The sequence below is a fragment of the Malurus melanocephalus genome, unplaced genomic scaffold (assembly GCF_030028575.1).
Source record: "Malurus melanocephalus ecotype Western Australia unplaced genomic scaffold, MMel_1.1 scaffold_48, whole genome shotgun sequence".
NCBI classification, from domain to species: domain Eukaryota; kingdom Metazoa; phylum Chordata; class Aves; order Passeriformes; family Maluridae; genus Malurus; species Malurus melanocephalus.
Genome location: NW_026623280.1, coordinates 2,948,189 through 2,972,510, shown reverse-complemented (window position 1 = coordinate 2,972,510; position 24,322 = coordinate 2,948,189). Strand labels below are relative to the sequence as shown.

General features: G+C 35.2%; 1 protein-coding gene across 1 annotated transcript in view; it reads left to right on the top strand.

Annotated features, from left to right (window-relative positions):
• Positions 1-24,322, top strand: part of GPATCH2 (G-patch domain containing 2) — a 120,918-nt gene that overhangs the window by 7,570 nt on the left and 89,026 nt on the right. The window contains exons 2-5 of the mRNA XM_057365156.1: positions 1,307-2,020; positions 7,115-7,176; positions 14,894-15,076; positions 16,188-16,267. Coding sequence (XP_057221139.1) covers positions 1,307-2,020; positions 7,115-7,176; positions 14,894-15,076; positions 16,188-16,267 — 1,039 coding nt within the window. The remainder of the gene's footprint in view (positions 1-1,306; positions 2,021-7,114; positions 7,177-14,893; positions 15,077-16,187; positions 16,268-24,322) is intronic.

Genomic DNA, 24,322 nt, shown 5'->3' with positions numbered 1-24,322 from the left:
CTATCCATTCAGCCATCACTGTTTGATGTTGGAGTTTATGGTAAGTGGCAGAGGGAAGCTGACTTTGAYCTGTCTAGGTTTTCTCCACATCTATAGCACCACTGAGTATGTATAGAAAACTTGTATTGTAAGTTCTTCCAACCATTTATATTGTAAAACAAAATGAAGACTCTTGCTTTTAAAATGTCCTCTACAAAATTTACTGAATGTACAATGTCTTCAATGTGTATCATTGCATTAATGCAATGCAGTAGCAAGCATGAAAATTACTCTCTGCTTTACCTAAAGGAAAGGGGTCTTCTGATGTTTTGATGTGAGAGTCTGATTGCTGTGTTTATAGAGGAGGTTCACACCTTCAGAGAAGGATTCAACTTCAGCAGCAATCATTTAATGTTTTTGTAATTGCGTTCATGTAATGCATGGTTGAACTTGTTGAAGGATACTGAGTTAAAGGCATGCTAAATGGTAGTGAAATTTGAAGAGGAAGAAGCAAAATGTTTAAAAGGGTAAGGCTTTAATCTGACACTGTGTGTTTAGGGATTTTTTCTTCATGCAAGTGCGTGATTCTATGGATGCAAATGCCCACATGTGGTAGGAAACTTTGCATTTAATACTCTAGAATTATCTGTAGCTAAGTATTCTCTCTACCTAATATAACTTCACTGATTCGATATTTTTTTTAAAATAAAATAGATACCAGYCATTTGGAAGGACAGAATTAGTTTCTATTAGGAAAACGTCATATTATCAAAGAATTGCTGTCTTAACTTTATATTTAGGCAGCATCAAGAGATAATTATCCTTAAAAACATTTTATCATAATGGAAGTCTTAAACAGAACTCCTTGATGTACATCAAGGAAGAATATTACGTATTCCATTTCCCATTCCTAAATTTTAAAGTTGTTCCTTACCTGCATTTAGAGAGAATCATCTTTATTGATGCTCTTGCCATGTGGAGTCATTGATACTTATATAAGAGTGATGAGATTAATWAAAACCAAACAATAACAGTGAGGTCAGAAACAAGTGGGGGAACTCCCTGCCTGCCTCTTCTTTCCAAGGCAGAAATGTGAGAAGATACCTTTTAAAAGGAAGTTATGCTGACGAGTTGCAAATTGCATAGGACTGCTTGGCAAGGTTTTGTCTCTTGGCAGAAATAATCAATGGCCATCCTATAAAGATTATTCTATCTTGCCTAATGTGACTAAAATGATTTTGCCAAATAAAATTGTTGCAGTGTATACTTAACACTTTTGATTAATTTATTGTTTTCTTGTGTTTTTTTTTTCCTTTGAAATCCATAGGCATTTCAGTAGGACTATGGAGGAGCTGGTTCACGATCTGGTCTCGGCACTGGAAGAAAGTTCAGAACAAGCCAGAGGAGGTTTTGCTGATACTGGAGATCATTCTCGAAGTGTGTCTTGTCTTCTAAAGCGACAGGCAAGGAAAAGGAGGGGACGGAAAAGACGTTCATTTACCACCCATCATCCCTGGGAGACTGGTCACTGCCTAAGTGAAGGYTCTGATTCCAGTTTAGAGGAATCAAACAAAGACTACAGGGAGAATCATGCTACCAAGAAAGACCACAGTGATTCTGATGACCAGCTGTTGGTTGCTAAACGTAGGCCTTCCTCAAACTTAAATAACATTAGAGGCAAGAGACCTCTGTGGCACGAACCAGATTTGTCTGTGGATAGTTTGGGAAACAGAACTTTGCGCAGGAGAAGAAAGGTAAAACGGATGGCAATAGATCTGCCATCAGAAGTCTCTAATGCATTGACAATAAGTCAACAGCAGGATAACAGCAGAGATCAAGAAATGGACAATAACAATAAATCATACCAACATCAAGAGTTTTCCAAGAGTAAAGTGAAAAAAAGAAAAGTATCTGCAGCTCGACAAGGACCAGAAATCTTGGATGAAGGAGTYGTTATAGAAAATGAAGAAGTGAATCAAGCAAATAAGGACAAAATGGAATATGAGGAGCAAAAAGGCTCAGATGAGAACATGAGTGACAGGTTACTCTTTCTTTTCTTTTTTATAGAAACTTTGGGTAATATTTTTTTGCTTTTATTACCGTTGAATGTATTGGGAATCTTTGGATCTTTTGTTAATGCCGGCCTTAAAATTCCAGCATCAATAGTRTCTGTTTTAACAAATTACTCTTAAGTTTTTTATATCTACTGTTTTCTAGATATTAATTGCTCAATTTAAGGGATGCGGCATAAAATAGTGATGTAGCAGAGGAATAATCAAGAAAACAGTTTCATGAAACAATTCATTGTCATTGTTTCAAGATCAAGAATGACAAAATATACATATGAATAACATGGGTTTTTCTGGATATTTCAACTGGTAACAGTYCTCAGACAAGAATTTAGTGTTTTTCCAATTCTTAGACACGAGTGCWCTGATTGTTATCTCTATTCATCAGAAAGGTTGTCAGTGTTTAGAGTCACCATTTAGACRGTATGTTCTGATGTGTCATGGGCATAAAAAGTCTGCAGGTTGCCAAGGATATACATCATTTACGAAATGCAAAAACCAATTTACAGTTCAGAAACACCTGAGCTTACCATTAGAAAAATGGAGGAATGATGACCCTTTGGCAGTACACCTCATCCATCCATTCCAGACAGCAGTCATACTACAATGGTAATTGTTTCCAAAGTACTATTTTGACAACACAGTGCCGTGTAAGTAATTTTCCCGCATACACAAGGGATGTTAACTGCAGGGCCTGGTAAACCTGATKGTGTTTATTCCATGTGCCAGATTCTCAATGCAGAAGTGTCAGCAAGACAGACACGTGTTAAAACATATCATTTGAATCAGTTCCTTGATGGCARTAATGTTCCTGGGTTTTTTGTAGGCATGTTACCTATAAATTGYTAAGCCTTTTCCTTACTGGACAAGTAGAATCGACATGCAGAGAGTACCCAGGGGTTTTGACCAGAGCAGTCAGACTGGTTACTRTATAATAACAGCAGTGTTGGTAAGTGACTAACTGCAGTTATAGTCAGAAAAGTCCCAAGTCTTTTGGTTACATGCTAAGCTCTGCCCCTCACTTGTGAGCAAGAAGCAGTTGGAAGAGCTGAATTAATCCCAAGCTTTAAACATTTTTCCTTACGTGTTAATTACTAGAGCAGAACTCATCCTTCAGGGCAGCCAATGTAACTTCAGACATCTCTCTTTGACTTGCAGGTTAGGAGTCTGGGCTGTCAGGAAGCCTTTAGAAAACTTACCTCTTCTTTGACGATACACRGAGTCTGTTCCTCCAAGTTTGGGAGTTAAAGACAGAAGTTTAAAAATTTCCTTCAAACTAGGAGCCATTGCATGATTTTTCATATCTCCATAGCATTGTTACATTTTTTATTTATAAATAACTTTCTGTTGTGCTACAAGGGTAACAGTTCTTCTCAAAAATTCTATGGCTAATTTTTGGGTGGAAAGAAGAGTGATTAATAAGGATATTCTCTTGTAGACTCTCAAAACTGGGCTAGTTCAGGTCAGCCTGAATCTTTTTTCTCAAAAGAAACATTATTGTTTTAAAAGTTGATCTTCACCTTCAAAATGCTTGATGTTTTACCCCAAATGCTGCAGTTGCTCAAGTCATAGTCCAAATGCTTGTTTATGGCTTCAGTAAATGGTCTTTAAAACCATTCTCATCTTCATAGTGTTTTCTGCTCATGCACATGGTAGAGTGAAGTGCTGTCATTCTACTGAATTTCTTCCTATGGTCAGCTGTACCAAAAAGCTTTAAAACCACTGAATTAGAAAACTTACAATTCATAATGTKATTAGAAGTCTGCCATGTCTAAGCCTCTCAGGTGATACTGTATTAGAATATTTTGTATGTGCAAAGTTTTAACTCATTTCAATCTAATTTAAATGTGATGATGCCTTTATTACAGATCGTTTAGCTAGAAGAATTTGAAAGAACCGGCAAAGTCTTCAAAAGAGTATATTCTGAAAGTGAAAGCTGAGATTTTAAAAGGGCTCATGAGAGTGCAGAAGATACAAAGAGCTAACAAAGCATCTTGATAACAGTTGCACTTCAGCARCACTTGCTGGAGGAAGAATACAAAGTATACAAAGTTGCTCTTGTTTTGTACTCAAGAATGCGTTCAAAAGCATTGAGTGTAATAGTTCGGTAATTATTTGTTTGAAACAGGACTAATCTTTTAGAAGTTTGTTTTTTAAAAACAAAGCAAATCTGATAATTTTTAATAGGAATTCAGTTTGGTTCTAAAACCACTGAGAGGTTTTCAGTATATACATGATATTACTTAAAAATAACGTTTCTGAAGTGCACATAAAAATGTTAAGTGACACTTCTTTTGCAGTTATTTATCTCTRTCCATGAGTGTTCAAATGCCAAACACAGCAGCAACCAGTTTTTAAGTCCATGATTCAGCGGTAGGAGGAGGAGTCTTCAAACTCTTAAAATGTCAACGAAGACATTCAAAGATTAATTCGGGAGGATTGTTTTAAGCACTGGAAATGAGACTTTGGTGATCAGAGCTTATCTATCCTTATCCTCAGTGCTTGACTCTTGGCCAGTTTCAAGCAAATTCAGCACTGTGTGGTGTTCTGGGTGCTATTTCAGCCCCATAAGCTTTGGGACTTGTTGGTGTTTGAAGTGGCTAAAGAGAGGTGAAATCTTGGTTGCCTGTTTTGAAAGGGAAGCAACAGTGAAGCTCAGAGACAGCACCTACTGACCTGCRGCCAGCAAGAAAGCAGGAGCTGCTCAGTTTCTGGGGACAGCACAACTTTCTTGTGTCTCAGATAAAACCAGACAGCCTGATAGTCATAGGAACTGCAAATGACAAGTATTTCTTCTTTGTTTCCACAAGTGTAGACATAACGCTGTGAAAGCTTTYTGGATAGCTTAGCTGTTCCTTCCAAATTTTTGCTGGCACAAACTATTTTATAGGACTAAAAGGAGTYTGTGGCTTTTTTCTTTTTCATGGAAGTCTTGCCGGGGGCGGAATTCTCATTACAAAGCAAAGGAATTAAAAGTATACACTGCAAAATTACTGGAAATAAATTCCATCCTAACAGCTTTCATGTACTTACATATATTAATGTATTAATTCCAGGGGTTTTGAATTTATTCAGTGAAATGACAGCCATGTAGCAATTATCTCAACTGTAATCCTGGCCCTGTGTGACCATGGCCTGAGGAGAGTGAATGCTGTGGCTGCCATGGATATGCCAGTGTTAGTTTGAATTTTTAATTTTTTCTAAATTGTTTTTTTTTTTATTCAAGTGGTTCTGTTTTCATGAGCTGACTAGTCCTTCAGTGAGAATTATTTCACAATAGAATTATCTTAGTCAAAAAAGGGAAGGAGGCTGTTCTGAAGATTGGAAATTTTAGTGGGGAAAGTGGCTAGAATATCAKGGCTGAAAGGATTTCCTGACTTTATTTTAAAAAGTGCAATTRAACAATAAATGGACAAGAAGAATCTGTGAAGAAGGGATGTTTTTATCTTTGAAATGGATGATGTAAAATTGTGCACAATGAAATCTTGATGACAGTAAAGSCATCTATGGCTTATTGCATATGGCTTATCCTCAGTTAAATTGAGGATGGGTTGCTTGCTAAAAGGGAATTACTTGGAATTGCWGCACTAGAAAGTTCAGGTCTTGTTCTCCTTCACAGAAGATGGTTCCATTCTCATTGCATGCACATCATCTTTGTTCTGCTAAGAGTGATTGCTCAAGTGCTTTGTGTCACCTGCCACCATATTTTGTTACAAATCCTGTTGGGAGGCTTCTCAAAGGAAGATACTAAAAACAATGCTAATAATTCAATACAAATTAGACAAATTTCATGTAATTCTTATATTCTTAAAATAATTCATATATTCATATATTARAAAACCTATAACTTACTTCTGTGAGAGATTAGAATTTAAAACGAAATAATTTTSTTAAGTGTACTAGTTATTTAGATAGAAAAATAAAAATAAAAAAGTAAAAATAATTGAAASCGGTTTCAAGTATAGGACAGCATGCAAATTGTAATATGAATAMGTGTACCAAGGTAAACAGACCTAAAGTTCTTGTGAGTATCTTGTATGGCACATCAAGAGTAGCCATAGTAGTTACAAAATGTACTTGAATTTGTGCGCTGAATTTAAGCGTTTGAGGGTTTTTTCCAAATTGTTCTACATCTCAAAATAAGTAAAATGTGATAAAATTTTGGTGACAATATTACCTGCGTAACATAGCTACTCTCTTGATAAGAAGTACAATGAAGGGTTTCCAAAAAAGTCCTTTCATGTGAAACTCAATAAATTGTTGTTGTGTTATTGGAACATCAGTCTGATTTTATTATTTAGCGACATGTGGATTACTGTACATAACAATGTGCATTCAGCAAAGAACTAAATACCTGTTCTAAACTAAACTAAATTCATGTTTTTGAATTTGAGATGTGTGTACACACACATTCTAATTTTATGCTGGAAGTCCTAGAAAAGTAACCGTACCTTAATTTTTTTTTTTACTAATGTTTTGATCATGCATCATACTTACTTTCTTCAGGGTGACCTTTGTTTTGATTTAATTGACTAGYTTTGTTATAAACTTTTTTTGTTCTCCCCAAGTAGTATGTCATGAAACCTTAAGCAGTGTCTTTTCCAGATTATTTGCAAATGATGTTCAGAAAGGTAATTCGATTTTCAGGCTCCTATATTTCATGTGCTGAAGGAAGGCTTAGGCTGCTTTTGATTGAGACTTTTCCTATTTTATTGAGCAGTGGTGTTCCAGGATCAAGCTGAATTGCACAGTATAAGAAGGGAGCAGTGAGCATTTGATGGAAGCAGATAATAAAATGCATCAATTGTGTCAGCACCTYGTTGCAGTCACATCTGGCTTACTGTCAGGGTACCATTAGATTCCCATGCTTTTATGTGCCAAAAATAATACGCYTTGTAGTTAATGGAACTGGGATATTTGCAGTTTGATTAAAAAAAATCATCCTATTTTCTCTCCGATCTCTGTTGGGCTTAAGTTCAATCTGAGCACAGCCTTGTTTCCTTAAAATTTTACAACTGAAAGATCAAATGTTCTCTTGATCTGTTTCTTTCTTTCTCTTATTACAGTGAATCCAGCAGTCTGAGCAGCAGTGATGCTGGTTTGTTTACCAATGATGAGGGAAGACAAGGTATTGAAACAATCTTTCCCTTCTCCACCCCTCAAACCACATCAGTTGAAATTCTGTAAGCGTTACAAGTTATTTTATAGGTTAATTACAATATTTCAGTTGATATCACTGTTTTAATGAATTGAAATATACCTTGCTTTCGTTTTTTTTTTTTTTTTTAAATGTTATCAGAGTGTGTCTTGAATGCATGACCTAGTCAAGAAGTATATTGAGAAGCAGCTTCTGTAATGCAATAAAGTTACTTAAAATGTGAGCATTTCCTGAAAATCATCAATATAAAGTTTTAATTCCTCAGTTCCTCCAATTTTCTGACAGGATTCTGATTGTAGTACTGCTTCTCATGCTATTCTTGAGGTGGCTTTTTTCTTTCTTTTCCTCCAGATTGATAGCTCAGGATTTTATAGTTCTTTTTCATTCAGTAGTTTGTTTGAAAAGTAATTTCAAACAAACCACTTTTTCTGCAGTCTGAGGCTGAGATTAGAACTGTTTAACATCTCCCCTCTGAAAAAAAAATTCTTTAATCTGAAAAGCAGTGAAGATTGAAACTTTTCCTTTAGTATGCATAATGTTCTCACATGTTTATATGTGATAAAAGTATTGAGGATGGAAGTAAAAGGTTGGTGTTTTATCAGCTTTAGTCTTTACTGCAACACGTTTACCTATATTATGCTACAATAGAGTAGGAACTTGCTGTCTTTGACAGGATACAAAAATGAGGCAAAAAAAGAGTCTCTCTAGTATTTAAGACTTGCTTTTCTGTTTGTTTAAGACAAATTTTTCTGTTGGAAATTTGTAAGTTAATTGTAATAGAAAATATTTTCTTATACAGTTTGCCAAAGGCTACTTGAGTGTGTGGAACAAAACAAATCCTGACTCATTCCACAAATCTAGGTTAAAGTAATGTTTGGGGCTTTTTCTTTTCTTCCATTTCTAATTCAGTCTGTTTGGGAGGGAGGCGGGGTGAGGGGATGTCTTCAGTAGGGAGGGGATTTTTCATAGTTAAAACAGGAGTGTTACCTTCCTTACTCAATGGTAACCTGTGCTACAGAAACTGGATCTCCCAGACTATCTGTTTTCAATTATGCTCATATTTTTTTAAGAGTTTAAGTTCTGTTTGAAAGTTAAGATTACTCATTTAAGTTCAGTGCTTCAATGTATTAAGTCTTTGAGTATGACATGAGTCAAAAAGATTTGCTTTTACTTCCCTATTGGAATTTTTCTTTTTACTTGGAATTTTTAAAACATTTGTCCTCTATATGTCATATGATCTGTCACACTTGTTAATTGCATATGTGTTTCAGTACCCTTCTGAATGTATTTCTATCAATATTTCTATCCTTAAATCCTGAACTATATTATTTAAATCTTCGAATAATATGGTTGAAAAGATCTCAGTTGCTTTCTGGTTTTCTTGTATATTTTGTGGGAAGAGAAAACAGGAGGAATCAGAGACCAATTGTTTTCTCACGGGTGTGATGTTGCCTTTTTTAGTGTTAGTTCTTTACTGTAAAGTTGTAGTTCTTACTTTCATTTGTTTGATTTTTGAATCTTATTTCAGTTTGCAATTTTCAAGCAGAAAGCATTAGACCTGAAATAGTATTCTGAAATATAAGTAAAAAGAACAACACTAATTAAACCTGAAAAGGATATTGTCATCTAAAATCATTACCTTTTCAATCTGTCTTGAACTAATTATTTTGTGGGTGTGATGAGAAGACCATTAGCTTCATGCTGGAGCTCAGACACTTTTAGTTCTGCATATTAGCTTTGGTTTTATGAGACTTTTCCATAGAAGTACTATGAGAGATCCTACTTCAAAACCAAAACTGTTGGTTTTCTAATAATGCTTATTCCACCCAACAGTAAATACTGGTAATTTGTTAGATAAACAAGGCTGGAAGAGGACAGGATGAAAACGTATTAAGGGAAGAAATGGCTGGTTTTGTTTTCTAGTTTTGAAGCTAGACTCTAATTCATGCTTTACCAGTGTTCCTCTTCCAGGATATATATATATATATATATATATATGTTCAGAGCCTCAGCATCTTGACCTCATTTGTAGTTTTCTGCACTTCTGACTTCAGGTTTCTGCTAAGTCAAGTGGAGAATCAGAGATTGATTAATGTTGCCTCGTGAAATACTTGGTTTAAATGATGTGCCTGCCATCACTTAGAAGTTTCAGTAGCAGAGGATAAGATCCCTTTTTTCTGGGCAACATTTGCTCATTTTGTGTTTCTGAGGTTAAGAACCACATCTCATTTATTGCAGACAAATAGTCTTTATAAAACTTTATTTCCAGAGCATATTTATCCTATGGGACAGACATTCTAGACAGGAAAGTGACTAAAGCAGCAGTTTTCTTGTAACATTTGACCAGTCACTTAAAATAGCTGAGTATTTACTTATGAGCTTAAGAGTGCCTGACCTTGTAAGCATTAATGTTTTCTTATTTTTTTTCGAAAAGTATGTGGAAATAAATTCCATTRCAGTGACTACTCTTCTGTGGACACACTCTCAGTAGGAGTTTCCATTTTTATGGTATGATTGAAGAAAATCAGATGTGTCTTTAATTGGGGTAATKCTAGATACATTTTAATTGTCATCAWTTACTATGATAAAAGAAAATTGTTGAGACTTGAAAAGCCCCTGTTCAACTTCTAATATGTGGTGTGCCATCTAACATTTTTTAAAACTTCTATACTATTTTCCTTTCTCTGTTGCAGTCTTACACCTTTTTTTTGTTTGATTTGTGTGGTTCCCATGAAGTCCTCATCTGAGCATAGCCTGTTTTGCCCTCCTTTTCCAATTATCCAAGGGCTTACATTAGGTCATTTGAGAGGGCGCAAGCAGCTCTCTTTGCTGTGCTCTGTCCCCCTGTGGTAATTCCTTCTTGGCAGAAGTCATTGGTGCTCGATGGTGGCAGGCCCAACGTGGCAAATGTTCTTATTCTGTGAAACATTGCATACCGTGAAGAGTTAGTCAGGAAGAGCTTAAAGATCATGGAAAATGTTTACTGACTGTGCAGTCAGGGTAGAAGGYAGATGCTGAACTATTAACAAGCCTCAAGTGACTTTTTATGGGTTGTATTTTTTTCAGAGGTTTTCAAATTGGTCAATTTAAGGGTAAGATTTAATAGGAAAAAACCAAAATACTGTGATTCTGTCAAGCTTTTGAGTATGGAGGTGAGAGGGCTTGCCAACAAAGTAATTGAAGGAGGCAAACAACTGAAGCTTATGTGTGAGAAATCCTTGACTTCTGGGTTTTATTCCACTTTTTTCTAATAGTGTTTTCATGACTGTTTTACAGTTATTAAAAACTTTAATGATTAGCAGTGTTATGTGTGGTGTAGAAAAATTATACAAAAGAATTTTGAACCAACATGTCTTGCTTTACATTGCAACATAAAATACAAGTCTGATATGCCTAACTAGCAGGATCTCCTGCAGTTTCACGGCACTTCACAGGTCTGCTTTACMAAGACAATTTACAGGTTAAGCTTTCAAAACAATGTTAACAAAACTGTTGTTATTCAGGCACTAGTGGATGATACCCTGTTTTGGGGGAAGAAATAGTTAAATTGCAAGTATATTCTTTGATAAGCTTTGTAACATGGGTATTGCAAGTAAAAAACACTCTGCATTCCTGGTTCATCTACACTTACTTGTACACTTGGGGAAATTCAAAGTTGACTTAAGACCTCTTAAATCATGACATGCAGCACTTGAAATGTCCTTTAAGAGCTAAGCAAGTAGGAAGGAATATTATGTTAATAAAGTGTTAAACAGTTAAAATTGGAGAAGGTCAGGGAATGTCAGAGTTCCACTGTGGATGTGGCTAAGCGTTTAAAGATAGCTGTTCATTATTTTACGATTAAACATATATTCATTACTGTGTCCTTTATGAAGATGACCCAGTACTGATTCAGTATAAGAATTCTAGCGAGGAACTAATTTGGAACCTTGTACAGCACGTCAGTAGCTGCAGGTGACAKGGTCTGTTTCTCCATATAGAAAAGAAATGGAATGTGCAGTGCAAAGTGAAATCACACCAGGTTTGAACTGTTGTGGCAAAGAAGTTTATACTCTTTGCAAGTGAAAAAGAAATAATATGAAGTTATTGCATATGACCTGAGTAGTTGAAATCCTAAGTATTTATATGGTATATATTTTACATGTATATCGTATATATTTTATATGTATAACTCTTGTCAAGTTAGCTCTGTGGAGCAAAAAGAGCTAGGTGAAATGTTCCTCTGTGAATGGTGCACCTTCTGCTTTCCTGAAACTCCTTGGATGTGTTAGAGTCAATATCATATCACCAAATGATTATTACAGCTGTTTGCAGTGGGTTTTTTTATCTCGAAAGAGATACACTGGTCATGGAAATGAGCATAAAACCGTAGAGTATTCTCAGACCCTCTGCTCTTGCTCTGTGTGCAGATTGGTGGATAACCGAGCAGCACAGTGTCATGTGGTGTTTGTAGGACACTGATGCCAAACTTTGCACAGTAACCTCTTAAAGTATCTTGGGGTTGTTATAGGCAAGCACATGGACTGGCTGCTATTGAGCATGGCCATTTTGAAAAAAAAAAACAAAAAAACCCCAAAAAACCGCCAAAAACAACACGAGAAGGGGTAAAASTCTCTCTTTGTGTGCAGTGGAGAGTTTGTTGTAATCCTGCATTGCTTTAGCTTAAATAAGATTYATGTGAAGCTTTTCTGAACATGAAACTGATGGTAATGCAGAAGGTGTCTATGTCCATAGAAGAAGCACCAGTAGCCCACATAAATTCTTAGAGAAGAAGGCAAGGAATTTAACATGGAGTAGTAATTAGATAAATATGTAGACACAAAAATATAGAGTGAAAATTAGAGYAATTGGAGGAAGGGGATAGCCTAAAAGTAACCAACTTAAACCTGAAACTGGCCTTGAAATTTTAGGATTGAAGCTGACATTTTTGAGCCTTAAATTGACTCTGTTGTACTGGTCAGGACAGTTATAATTGAATGTAAATTACTTTGAAGTAGTTCCTTGAAGCATTAGCATTGCACACAAACAAGTTGATGTATTTTAAAAATGTGTTTAGGAGGATGCGTGGGCTCTATATTTGGAGTTCTGGAGGTCTTTCTACTTTTCCTGTACGTTGGAAAAATATAATTTACTGTTGTCCTGTGCTGAATCAGCATCCTAGGAGGAAAGTGTAGTGAATCTTTAGAAGTAAAAAATGTTGCTTTGAGTTTTTAATATTCCTGAGATCACATTTGCTATGAATACTGTGCTGCCTTTTGAGAGCTGCAAATTAARCAGGATAAAATCCAAGTGTTTGGTTGCCAAACTCCTGAGTGGGGAGGCCTCTGTGTCTTATTGCATATATCTATGAGGTGGGTTATTAATTAAATGCAGTGGTCTTCCCTGACTCTGAAAATGGCATCCCTTCAAGGTGGGGCAGCTGGTAAACAAAATGCCTGTGCATGCTYTCACCTGGATAAGAATACTAGCAATAGATTTATACTTGCCTCAAGGTGATGGTATGATTTAAAATATTTAGGGGATTCAGAGCTGTTTAATTCACAGACAAGGAAGCTATAAACCAAGTATATCTGGATCCCGCTGTCATGTGGAAAAAGTCTAAGAGGTTCAGCTKAAGTCTGCCTTTGGCAGTAAGCAACGTAAGTGCTTAGGGAAGTCTATAATAGCATAAAAATTAAGGCATCTTATCAGCTAGTTGCTTARCATACTAATATTCCTATTGCACAAAGAGCAAAAGTAATTTTATACTTTTTCCCGCAGAACTGCTATTGGGTATACAGCAAAGATACCAGTTCCCTTCCACAGCTGTTCTTTGCCTTATTGCACATWCCACCAAGCCAGTCTTAAACTGTAGCTTTCTTCCAAGACTGCATTGCCTGCCTCTTACAGGGTTCTGTCCCTGAACTCACCATGGGTCCCCATTTCAGAATTCTGTGCATACTTTCATGGATGAATTATGTGTAAAAAGACTACTTTTGAGCCACTGAGAATATTTCTTGTTTGTCAAGGTGTCTGAAGCTCTCATGACAAAATATAAAGACAAAGTTTAACAAACATAAAAGTTTGGAAAGTGTTTCCAAACATAAAAGTTTGGCAAATCAAAACAAAGGATTTCAACCCTAATTTCTGAACCCCAGATCAATCTAATGAAAAGATGTGATTCTCCTTCCACCACCACAATTGTCCCKATTAAGTATTCTTAGAGTTCCTCCAAAGAGCCCACACCTGGCTGTAACAAAATGAGGATAGAATTAATGGTGAATGCATTTGAAATGTCATAGCTATAAATGAGGATTAGAGTGAATGGGGAGAGCAGGCTGAAATGCTTCAGGAATGCAAAGAAATGTAAATCTTATTTTGACCTATGTATCTCTTTTCACCATTGTTTTCCCCTTCCTCCCTCTAAAAGTTTTTATTCTCTAGCTTCTGCTAAATTTGCTTTTAGCAGTGGTCGCTAAAGGTGATTAAGGATCCCATTTCTCCTGCAAGTGACTAGTGAAGGGCTTTAATTACTCTGTATTTTCTTGAAGTACTTTTCCTGTTTGAATGTTTACAGAGATTATCACTTGTACTTGATCTCAAATTTCTTCACATTGCAACATTTATTTGGAGAAAGTGTGATGAATTTTATTTTTCATGAATTTTAGATTTGGTTTTTATCATATATGTTTCCCCATTGTGGCATTGAGTGACAATGAAATTTTGCACAAATGCCTTTTTTATTCTTGAAATTTGTGTCTCGCAAATCTTACATTTGTACCTTGCTTAGTTTATGTACAATTAAAAATTTAAATATCAAACATAATTTATATGCAGAAATAATGATGCATGGTTTGGATAGTTTGAAGTAAAATCAAATACACAGCACATACTTAATCTAACCTTTGGGTGGAGAAAATTCCCATTTCTTTTTGAAGATATTTTCTGTTCTTCTGAAACTAACCTATATGAAAAAATGTGTTTTAAAACAAACAAACATTTATTTTTAGTTGCTGGTGTGTTTATGAGCTAATTTTAAGATCATATTTTCAGTCCTGTCTTATTTCAGAATTTAAATCCAGTTATTTAAATTCTACATAGATAAATATTGTCACTAAAAATGACCAGCTTTGTGTTATAATGCTGTATAATTCTCAATCATGTGATACTGTCAGTTTTCATTTAAAATCAACTTTTTCAAAACTTATTTCTAAATGAACTTAATCAGATTAACTTCATTTAGTCACATCTGTTCGTGATTGTTTTCCCCTTTTACTAGCCATACAAATCATGAAATTAAGCTAATTATATACCATTATCAGCTGCAAAGAACCAGTTTCAGTTTTATACCTTTTAATTCCCTGCAGGAGATTAAGGCTTGTTTTTTTGTTAATATGTAAAGTGCAGTAACTTAAATGGATTTCCCCACAGTTACTGCCAAAAGGATTAACTAGTTTATTATTGTTTTCACTATTGTAAATTGGTTTTAAAACATTACATTTTATGATGTTTCATTGATGGCAATGCTTGTCGTGCTATTGAGAAACATTTTCCAAATAAAACTGCTATATAGCAGTAATTGTTATACAGCTATAAAGCAAAAGAAATAATAATTCTGTCAGAGTATTTATTGATGGTAACATCTGATTTTTATCTTCTCTGCTCCTCCCTCTTTYTGGGGGGATTTGGGGACACTGTCCTCACACAGGTGATGATGAGCAGAGCGACTGGTTTCATGAAAATGAATCTGGTGGAGCATGTGGAATTACAGGGGTCATTCCATGGTGGGAACAAGAAGACACCACAGAACTGGAGAGAGAATTGCCTGACCCAGTCTTTGAAAGTATCTTAACTGGTACTTTCCCTCTTATGTCCCGCTCGGGGAGGAGGGGTAAGTAGCAATCAAGCAAATGCAAGCTGTACAATCATTTGGGTACAGTAGAAAGATATCTGTGGATTATATGAAATACATAAAATGTGGACAAGATCTTAGAGTTACCTATTTGTTTCCATGAACTGTTTAATTTTTAACATATCATTAGAAAGAAATAATTCAAAGTCAATTATTAGAAGAGTCGGAAGGTATAAAACATCTCATTTCGGTAACCTGCTCTTTTATTTGTTGTCTCGGTGTTTGCATTGAGAATTTTTAAGCATTTCRTAAAATGAAACTTGATGTTCTATTTATTCCAGGCTTCTGCTGTACAGAATRTACAGAATTCTATAGAAGTTCACTAATTCAAAGGCTGGAAAGACTAATGTGACCATCTGCTTTGCTTTATGGTCAGGCCATATTGTTTGTATAGAAGAGGAAAAAGTTCCTTTAGAGCACGGATTGAGATTGTAACTTAAAAATACCCTTTTTCTTTATTTCTAATATACTTTCAACCAGTGTGGATCCAGTGTAACCAGTGTAAGTTCTACCAGTGTTGGATTGTATTTGGTGGACATCTAGGAACCCGCTTCTGTCCAAAGATTGAAGTTGTCAGRCCTCAGCTTGCTGCTGGGAATTTGGTTGTACCTTCCTCTGCCACAGGGATCTTCTTTCATATTCAAATACAGCTTTTCTGTGTGAGCAGTGGTCAAAGCACTTTTGAACTACTCTACACACTGAATGTATTGAATCCTTTTGTTAGGCTTATTCTCTAGACACTTGGAATTGCTTCAGAGGACTGGTCTCTGCAGATTGGCCAGATTTAACATTTTGTAATGATAATGAAGTGATGCAAAAATCACTTTCCTATTGTAGTTCATACTGTAGTATGCAGCTAACTGTGCATAGATGCAGGATAATAGTAAGAATAGCTGCAGATATGTTAATTATCATGACAACTTACTCTTTCTCTCACTTTTCCCATTCTATGCTCTGTGTGTTTCCACCAATGTTGGACAAGAAGATCATTTCGTTTAACAGAGTTCATATTGATAGATTGGTATGTAAATGTGAATTTTATTGGTTCTATGATAAAGAAAATAAATTAATTTGTACTTCTTYTTTGTAGGATTCCAGAGTAGATGTAGTCATCTTCATGGAATGCCAGCAAGAAGTRTAAAAAAGTCTTCAGGAAACCAGAATGCACTGGTAGGTGTTTTCATTTTTGTAAACTCATGTGCACTGTTCTGAGAGGGTTTTTTTAAAAAAACATATTCCTCTCAGGCTTGTTGCTGATGTTGTAGATGGGTAATGGAACTGTAAGACTCAGTGCCACTGCTACCTGATAGTGTGTGTTTGCTCTTTTTAAATATTCTGACTTATCCCACTGCRGAAGAAARAGTCTSATACTGTTTTTCAGTACTTGTTTTGAACTAAGCRAAGAAGAAGGTTTTCAGTGCAGATRTGTGTGTAGAAGTTACCATTTTCAGTATGYATTTTGTGTTGATATGAAAGCATACCTCTCTTTTACAATGCAAATCAAACCAAATTTATTTGTTCTGATAATAAAAAAATTCCAGCAGGCATAGTGGTACAATTCAAGTAATTTTTTATTCCAAAAATCTRCTTTGAAATATATGTCCTTATTCTCTTTTGTTTGGTTTACATCTGTGTGGTCAAGCTAAAAGGGTATATACAAAAAAAAATGAAACTAGGTTATCCATACACTCACCATAGCCATCACGCATTTCTTTGGACTGAGCCTGTTCTAAGTCTGGAAATACAAATTACATGTTTCGGGATTTTTTGTACATACAGGCCTAGGAGCAATATTTATAAGTGGAGAAAAAAATTCAATTGTCCTTGCATTTCTGTGCAATCTCCTAATCATATTTTCCCGCAGCTTTTTTCTAAAAATTTTTTTTGTAATTTTTCTTTGGAGAAGGTAATGATGAGAAAAGAAATTTGACTTTTTTCAATTTAAATGCTACAATGTATTAATCGTAGCCCAGTGTATTCTTTTCTTACAAGAAAAAGTTTTAGAAGAGGAAGAGAATGTAGGAGATCTTTTGTCAGGTGTMATAAGCAGAGGCCAGGACAATAAATGCTGCAACATGGATATTCTTTATTATTTGAGAACATTAAATGTTTTCAAATTCAAGTTACCTAAATAACGTAAGTTAACTCTGAGAAATGTAAGAGTTACTAAATGYGGAGAGAATAGAAAGGAACTGCTGGAAATTTAACTCATTTTGAAGAGACAAGGTTTTTGTAATTGAAGTTCCTGTTCAATAATTGCCATTTCGAGCTGAATAAGATGCTTTAAAACCTTGGCCTGTGATCTCTGCTGTTAGTGGTCATGAATTAGATGAATGCTGTCTAGCTCTTGGTTTCCTATCTACCTGTTTTTATTTTTGGTTCAGTGCTTGCTTGAGCATATCTGGGATTTGTAGCCCATTTTCTAGGCTTATTGCAATTTCACTCTGGTATTTTATAGGAGTTATTATAACTGATAGGTTWGCTTCATGGTACTGATGATACATGGCTTAACTACCCTAAAACCTGCCTTTTCCTCTAAATTGTAAAAAGGTGATTAAATTTCAATCTATGAAGATACACTGTGAATGCATATATATAATAAAAAAATTTCTAATGTTTATTTTCTGCTACACTTTCTGGATTGTCCTKAGGAGCCCATTTATCTTCCAGTCATGTTATCCTATATATAATGATGGAGATCCCTTTATAACAAAAATCCAGGCCAATCTACTAAAGACTGATAATTGAGTTACCTCCAGTTATTAAATATATTATTTRCATAATGTTGTGCAAGGCTGCCATGTGAATGTATCTTCTGAGTCACTGTGGCTAGGCAGGAGTCACATGTAGAAGGGATGTGCTGTTAACTCTGCAGATGCAGTTTTCTGACCTCCTTAATGACTTTTTATGTTTGTGGGCACATCTGGTGCATCAGTCTTTGCAAACGTGGCTGGATAAACTAGAGCTCATGTGCTTCCTTTTGTCAGTGATTGCTTCTTAAAGAAAACCTTTGGATACTTCAATCCAATGACAAAAAAGAAGTCATTTAATACCTGTGACATCTGATAACACAGAACAAGAAGTAATTACTGCTATTAGATGGTAACAGTGAAGAGGAGCGAGAATGCTTTTAGAAAGATTAATATCCTGAGGAAAGAACACTGCAGGCTCAACTTATTGAACAGAATTGTGGTGTGAATTAATTCTTTTTTAACAGCGAGGAGTCTGATGTCTGCATCACTTTTACACTGGCCTGAAAGGGAGACAAAGTTTAAAAAAAAAAAAAAAAAGAAAAAAAAAAAAAAGGGTAATTAAAAAACCCAGTTTTATGTCTTATCCCCTCAAATTATAACTTAGAAAGATATTTAAAAAAAAAAAAAAAAAGAAAAGAAAGTATATACACTACTTAAAAGACACACATTGTGTCTTGTGTTCAGTCTAAGGTTGTGTAATTTGTATCTAGGGAATGTGAACATGCAGTTGGCCTTTTGCATACAGTCAAAGCTTAAGCTTTTTTCAAAAGCTTGGTTSAAGGTTCACAGTTTTAGCAGCTGGTGGAGCCTGGCTGAGATCACAGGTTTAGGGAAGGCAGAATGAATCGCTGTGATAATGCCTTGACATATATCCTCTTCCTCTCAAAAAGTGTTTAATGCCCAACTGTTTGGGTATTTTCTTGTGAGAGAAATAATCAGGCTAAGAGTGGGAATATTGCTTGCTGTAGGCCAAGGAAACTGCCAGCTCATGTCGTGTTCTAACCAGACTGGGAGCTGACGGTCAGAGGAAGAATGCTGCTCTTTATGGATCAGTTAGTAAACTTTAATTTGAGGTGGCCACAGCTGGTGCTTAGATCCTCCACAGAAGCTCTACCTGTGTTTCATCGATGAGTTGCTTAATTTGAGCAAACTCATGGGTCTTTCTTTTTTATCAGGTGTTCTGCTTTTGACTCAGAGCACCTTTTTCATGATCACACAACACTGGAAAGAGAGAGAAGTAAAAACCTAGCTTGCACATACTTTGAAAATCCTTACCTAATCCAATGTGCAGGTTGAGTGAGTTATCATGCAGCAGATAATAACTGAAAAGGCTGAGCAAGAAAATAAAGAAAATATTCATCACAACTGGCTTACAGCCTTTCAATTGTCCACTGAACTTAAGATAGGCATGTTTTTAATGGAATCTATAATTAAATAGTTTGTCATGTGTATGTTTTGAGATACAACTATAATGCTGGCTTTTGATGTCTTCRTTGCTTTGTTTTGTGACAGCATCATCTGTAAATAAACTTCAATTGAAAAGAAATAGAAAAGCATGTGATTTCTCTAATGCCATGCCAAGTTGGTAGTAGTGGCTTTGTAGTTAAAATGAGAGAAATTATACATTTGCTTTCATATTTAATGTACTCTTTTAATGAGGTGTATATTTCATGAAATCTTACTGTGGTTGAGTTGAATTTGTTGAATTCTGCAGTTATATCTGACCCAATCAAGTAGTCCCAAGCCTCACATTGCTTTGTGTTAGACATAGACAAAATTCCTACAACTTAGAAGTAGTGTTCTCTGAACGAAACCCTGACTTCTTAAAAGGAATGTTTTTTTCTTCCAGTCTTTGTGTGTGTTTATATACTTGGCACTTAGCTAGTGACATATCGTTTATATACATAYTACTTTTCTAGTTCTSCATCTGTGTTCTTTCCAGCAAATTGCTTGTGWAGCTTTGATATTTCATAGAATAAAATCTGAAATCTAACATTTTACATGTGTTAGATCTGCAAATATTCATTTCTATGATGTAGAATACTAAATTACCTCTTTACCTGAAATGATTACAGTTGTCATTTTTTCTCAGATGGATTCCTGGGGAGACCATAAAACCCTTATCAAAGAAAATAAGAGTTAATTATAGTTAGTGGAAACACAACATGACTRTTTCCTCATTTTCTTCAAGATGTTTTGCCCAACTTAGTATTTAACTGAAAATGTTGACTTTTGTTCACAGCTCCTCTATACAAATAAGTTTTAAAAAAGAGTGCTGCTGTTTTAGCTATTCCTTATGTGGTTCTAGATACTGTTTCTTCCCTGAGAGAGGGAAAGACATTGCAGGGTTTGGTTTGGGAACTCTTTTGCATCATCTCTTCCTGCCTGTATTCTCTGTCCAGGCTGGAAGCTGCTAAGTGATTTCACTGAGCTAAAGTGAAAAAACCGTGACCAATAAAAAATGTGCTTTCTTTTGACTCTGCCCATTTTTCCATCCGTCACTTTATGTCGTGGGGTTTGGTATCATTATGTTAAAGGCAGCCAATATTAAGTCTTGCAGTTCTAGATTGATTTATTTTTTGCATAGTTGTRCTACTGAGCTTGACTATACACAATTGTAATTATTCAAAATGYGCTTAAAGAATGAAGACTAATTTCCAAGACCCATTATCTGAAGGTGTCTGGGTATTTCTGTCAAATCCTGTGACTTTTTTTCAGAAGTTCGAAGATAACAGTTTTTTTGAGAAAAGCTCTTTTGAYAGATTAACAGTTTTGACATGAGGARAAAAGATGYATTGAGCACTTGTGCTTTTTTAAACAGTTTTCAAAATGTAAAATCAAATATTTCAACTTTTAAGTTCTTTCTAACTGAAGAAACAGTGAGTGTTTTCAGGAGCTTTTTTTCTTGTCAAAATATTTTGGAAATAAAGTGAAATGTTACCGGGTTATAAACCTTGCTATAGGTCCAAGGAATATTTCCTTAAAGAATAATTTGCGGGTTTTTTTTGCAATGTTGGTCAGAAGCCTCTTTATGGATGCTCTGCAACTTTTGGAAAAATGCTGCTACTCAAGTTAAAGTGTATTTGGTAGTGTGAAAAATTTGTTTACATTGGATCAGTGGTATACAGTCAGATAAAATAACTCAGCACTCAGTGAGGTGCATGAAAGAATTTATCTGTGKTGTATTAATTAATCATTTAATGAATTTCTGTCATTTGGAGTGATAGTCTCTATATCAAATTCTGTTAAAATGTGATGATATTAGATTAWAACAAAACTAAACTCTTGGAGCTCACACTTTGATTCATTCAAGATGAGGAATATTAGGCTGTCTGAGGGTGACATTTTRAAACCTAATGCTGCTACATCTGCAAATGAATTTACCTTTAAGTGAGTAGGAAGGTAGGGTAGATGTTTTTTGTTTTTTCATGGTTTTATTAAGATTTCCTGTCATCAAAAATACTCTYGGCTATTTGAATCATTTCTCAGTATGCTTTTCCTGGTTGACTTTTTTTTTTTTGTTTGTTTGTAATTATCTTAAATTGATATCTACTTATGCAAAATTTAGTGAATGTCGTGCTCTTTTAATCCTCTTGTTAACTCAATACCTTAGTTTTACAATGTAGAGGGATAAAACTTCCTTAAGGAGTGGGTGGTTTCCTGCACTTACGTGCATCCTGTAGATATGTTTTTTCAGACAGAAAAATCCATGTTGTTGGGAGAGGAGATGCAGTGTAAGCCTCACTTTTGATTCTCCCAGTGTTCAGCAACTATTGGCAAAAATGCTACAATTGTCCTGAGAAATGAGTTGAGTGGCACACTTCTAGACTTCAAAATTTGGTCACATTGAAATAGCTTTATTTTATAAGAAAACCATAGTTTCATGTCCAGCAGAAAACCATAGTTTCATGTCCTTTCTCATGTTCACGGGAGTTGGTCTAGATGGTCTTTAAGGTCCCTTCCAACCCAACCTATGAACACAAAAGAAAAAAGTTTCAGTTGAATTTCAAAATCCTGCTATAAAAAAACGTAGGTTTTGAAATTACATGTAAATTTTGTGGAAGATGTTGAGGTATCTGTGATGTTCTTAACTTCATGTATCTATACRTTTTGGAGGAACTAATCACTGTTCTTCCACCTTTTAATCCTCGCTGTGTATTGCACATATCAAGAGCTTTTATTCTCCACAATTTAATTTTCCAGGGATTTTTTTTTTCTTTCACTTATACCAATGCCAGCCTAATGTAACTTCCATCTGCCATGGGAGCACCTGATGGAGGACTAAAGCTGCTTAGTGACTTTCATAATAGCTGAGCATATTTACTGATCAGAAGGGTCATAGTTAAACCTATAGCATTTTTCATGGTCAGGAGTTGTAAAAGTGGTTCTCATCACTGGCAGCACCAGTGGTACCATATGTACGGCATAGTTGGTTTGTATTTTGATTGTTCAAGGCAGGGSACTACAATTAATAGATCAGGTTTGTCAGTATTGAGGTCATTGTTATGAACATGTTTTGATTTCTGCCTATCACTTATGTGATTTATGGTTAAATGAAGACTGCCTTACAAACTGTTTGCTTCAACTGACAGTGATTTTTGTGTCACCTGAAATTGCCTAATGAAAATCTTTGATTCCCTTGGTGTCATCAAATTAGTAGAGGCACAAATAATACCACAGCATTTCTSTCTCCTTTGAAGCTGCAGTTCCGTAGCCAGAAAAGAATTACTAGTGAAGGTGAAACACGTRTCTTTTCTGTTTTCTTCTGTACCAGTTACCTTACCTTGTAAGTTAGATTGTAGAGACTTGAATTGTGTCCTTCTGTGATTCTTAAAAAATCTAGGACTATCAAGAAAAAAAAAAAGAGTTTAAATGCATCAGGCAATTAATAGCTTGTGGAGATAACAATTGTACTTTATCAACAAAATGAAGGTATATTTTAGGTATAACCACTAAAAGAGATACACTGTGTCACAAAGCTCACAATGGTTTTTCTTGGTATAGTTGACCTGCTGTGACAATCAAAGCATACCCTCAAACTACCARAGATTAACTTCTGTCTAACTGAAGTGGATGTGGTGACTTAGTCTCTTCTTGGGCTCTCAAGTATAGTGTCAAAACCAGCATCCCACTTCAGCGAAACAGTTGCCCTCCAGCATTAGTCTCAGAAATGCCAAATGTGCTGCTTAGTTTTTTAAATGCATTTTGTGGTTTATTCGTGGTGACAAGTGCTATGAACTGTTAGGCTAAGCAGTATTTCTTGTAATTCACCTCAACCCAACTGCTCAAATGATTGTCATCTACAATTTCACTTAAGTTTATTTTAAAGGAAGACAAATAGCATTATGATATCCCTTTCATTCTTCAGTTAGTGTCTGTCTTGAAAACACATTTAATACAGTTTTACAGCAGTCTTTACAGATAATAATGATGTTAAAAACCTTTGACCTCAAAATAGCAACATTATTCCTCTTGTTTTCAAGCACTTTCTGGTGTTTGGCTGTATGAAATGTTTCTTCTGTAGACAATTGAAATTTGCTTATTTTAACTTCCCAAAATGTCCCTGTGGTTCTTTGATATTTTATGTTTTAGTGCAATTGTAATGGACAAAAAAAAGTCCTTCAAATGTAAGTGCCCTTAGTATCTTTTTTGCAAGAATTTCACTCAGTTGTATCTCTTTTAGAAACTTCTTATTGCCTCAAGAGCATCATTTAGAAGAATTAATGGTAGAACAGCATCCTGTATCCAGACTCAAGTTTTAGGAGCTGGATTTCCTTGTATTGAGCTTGATGGGGGAGTTGATCATTTAATGCTGGTAACAGAAAAACACGTGTTTTTCTAATAATGGACAAGGAGCRCTTGCACAGATATCGTGGCTTACCTGATAAGCAACATCTCATTTATGCTGTAGTAACATCATAAACATCAAGTAAATCATGAGAATGATTTCAGCTAATATGTTGTTTAACATTTTTTAACTGAAAGCAAGTGTAAGATGAGTTATAGCTCCTAAATACTTTGGTAGTTTCTTCCTAATTCAAATCACAGGAACTCATTCAAATTATTAGGTTTTCCATCAGGGCTACTTGAAAAGTGTCCCATCTCTTTTTTCAGTTTCTTTTCATATGGTGGCCATCTATAAGGAAAATTGGCACTTTAGATATCTAGAGGTAGGCAGAGTATTTATATTAGATATCTAGATTAAGCCTATTAAGTGACCTTCTAGATTTGTTCTGAGAAAAGAAATTTATATGTAGGTGCATAAATTTGTTTTGTTCACTAGTTCTGCTCTAGAATTACTTTATGTAATACATATTAAAAAAATCTTGTGCAAAGGGACTGATAGCTTTAGCAGCTTATCTTTCTAATCATTGCTATAAGGCAATGATGGGGAATTAGAATACTTTAATCTTTTTTTGGTTCATAACAAAAGCAAAAACACAAACTCCCAACATAAAATGTTGGGGGGTTT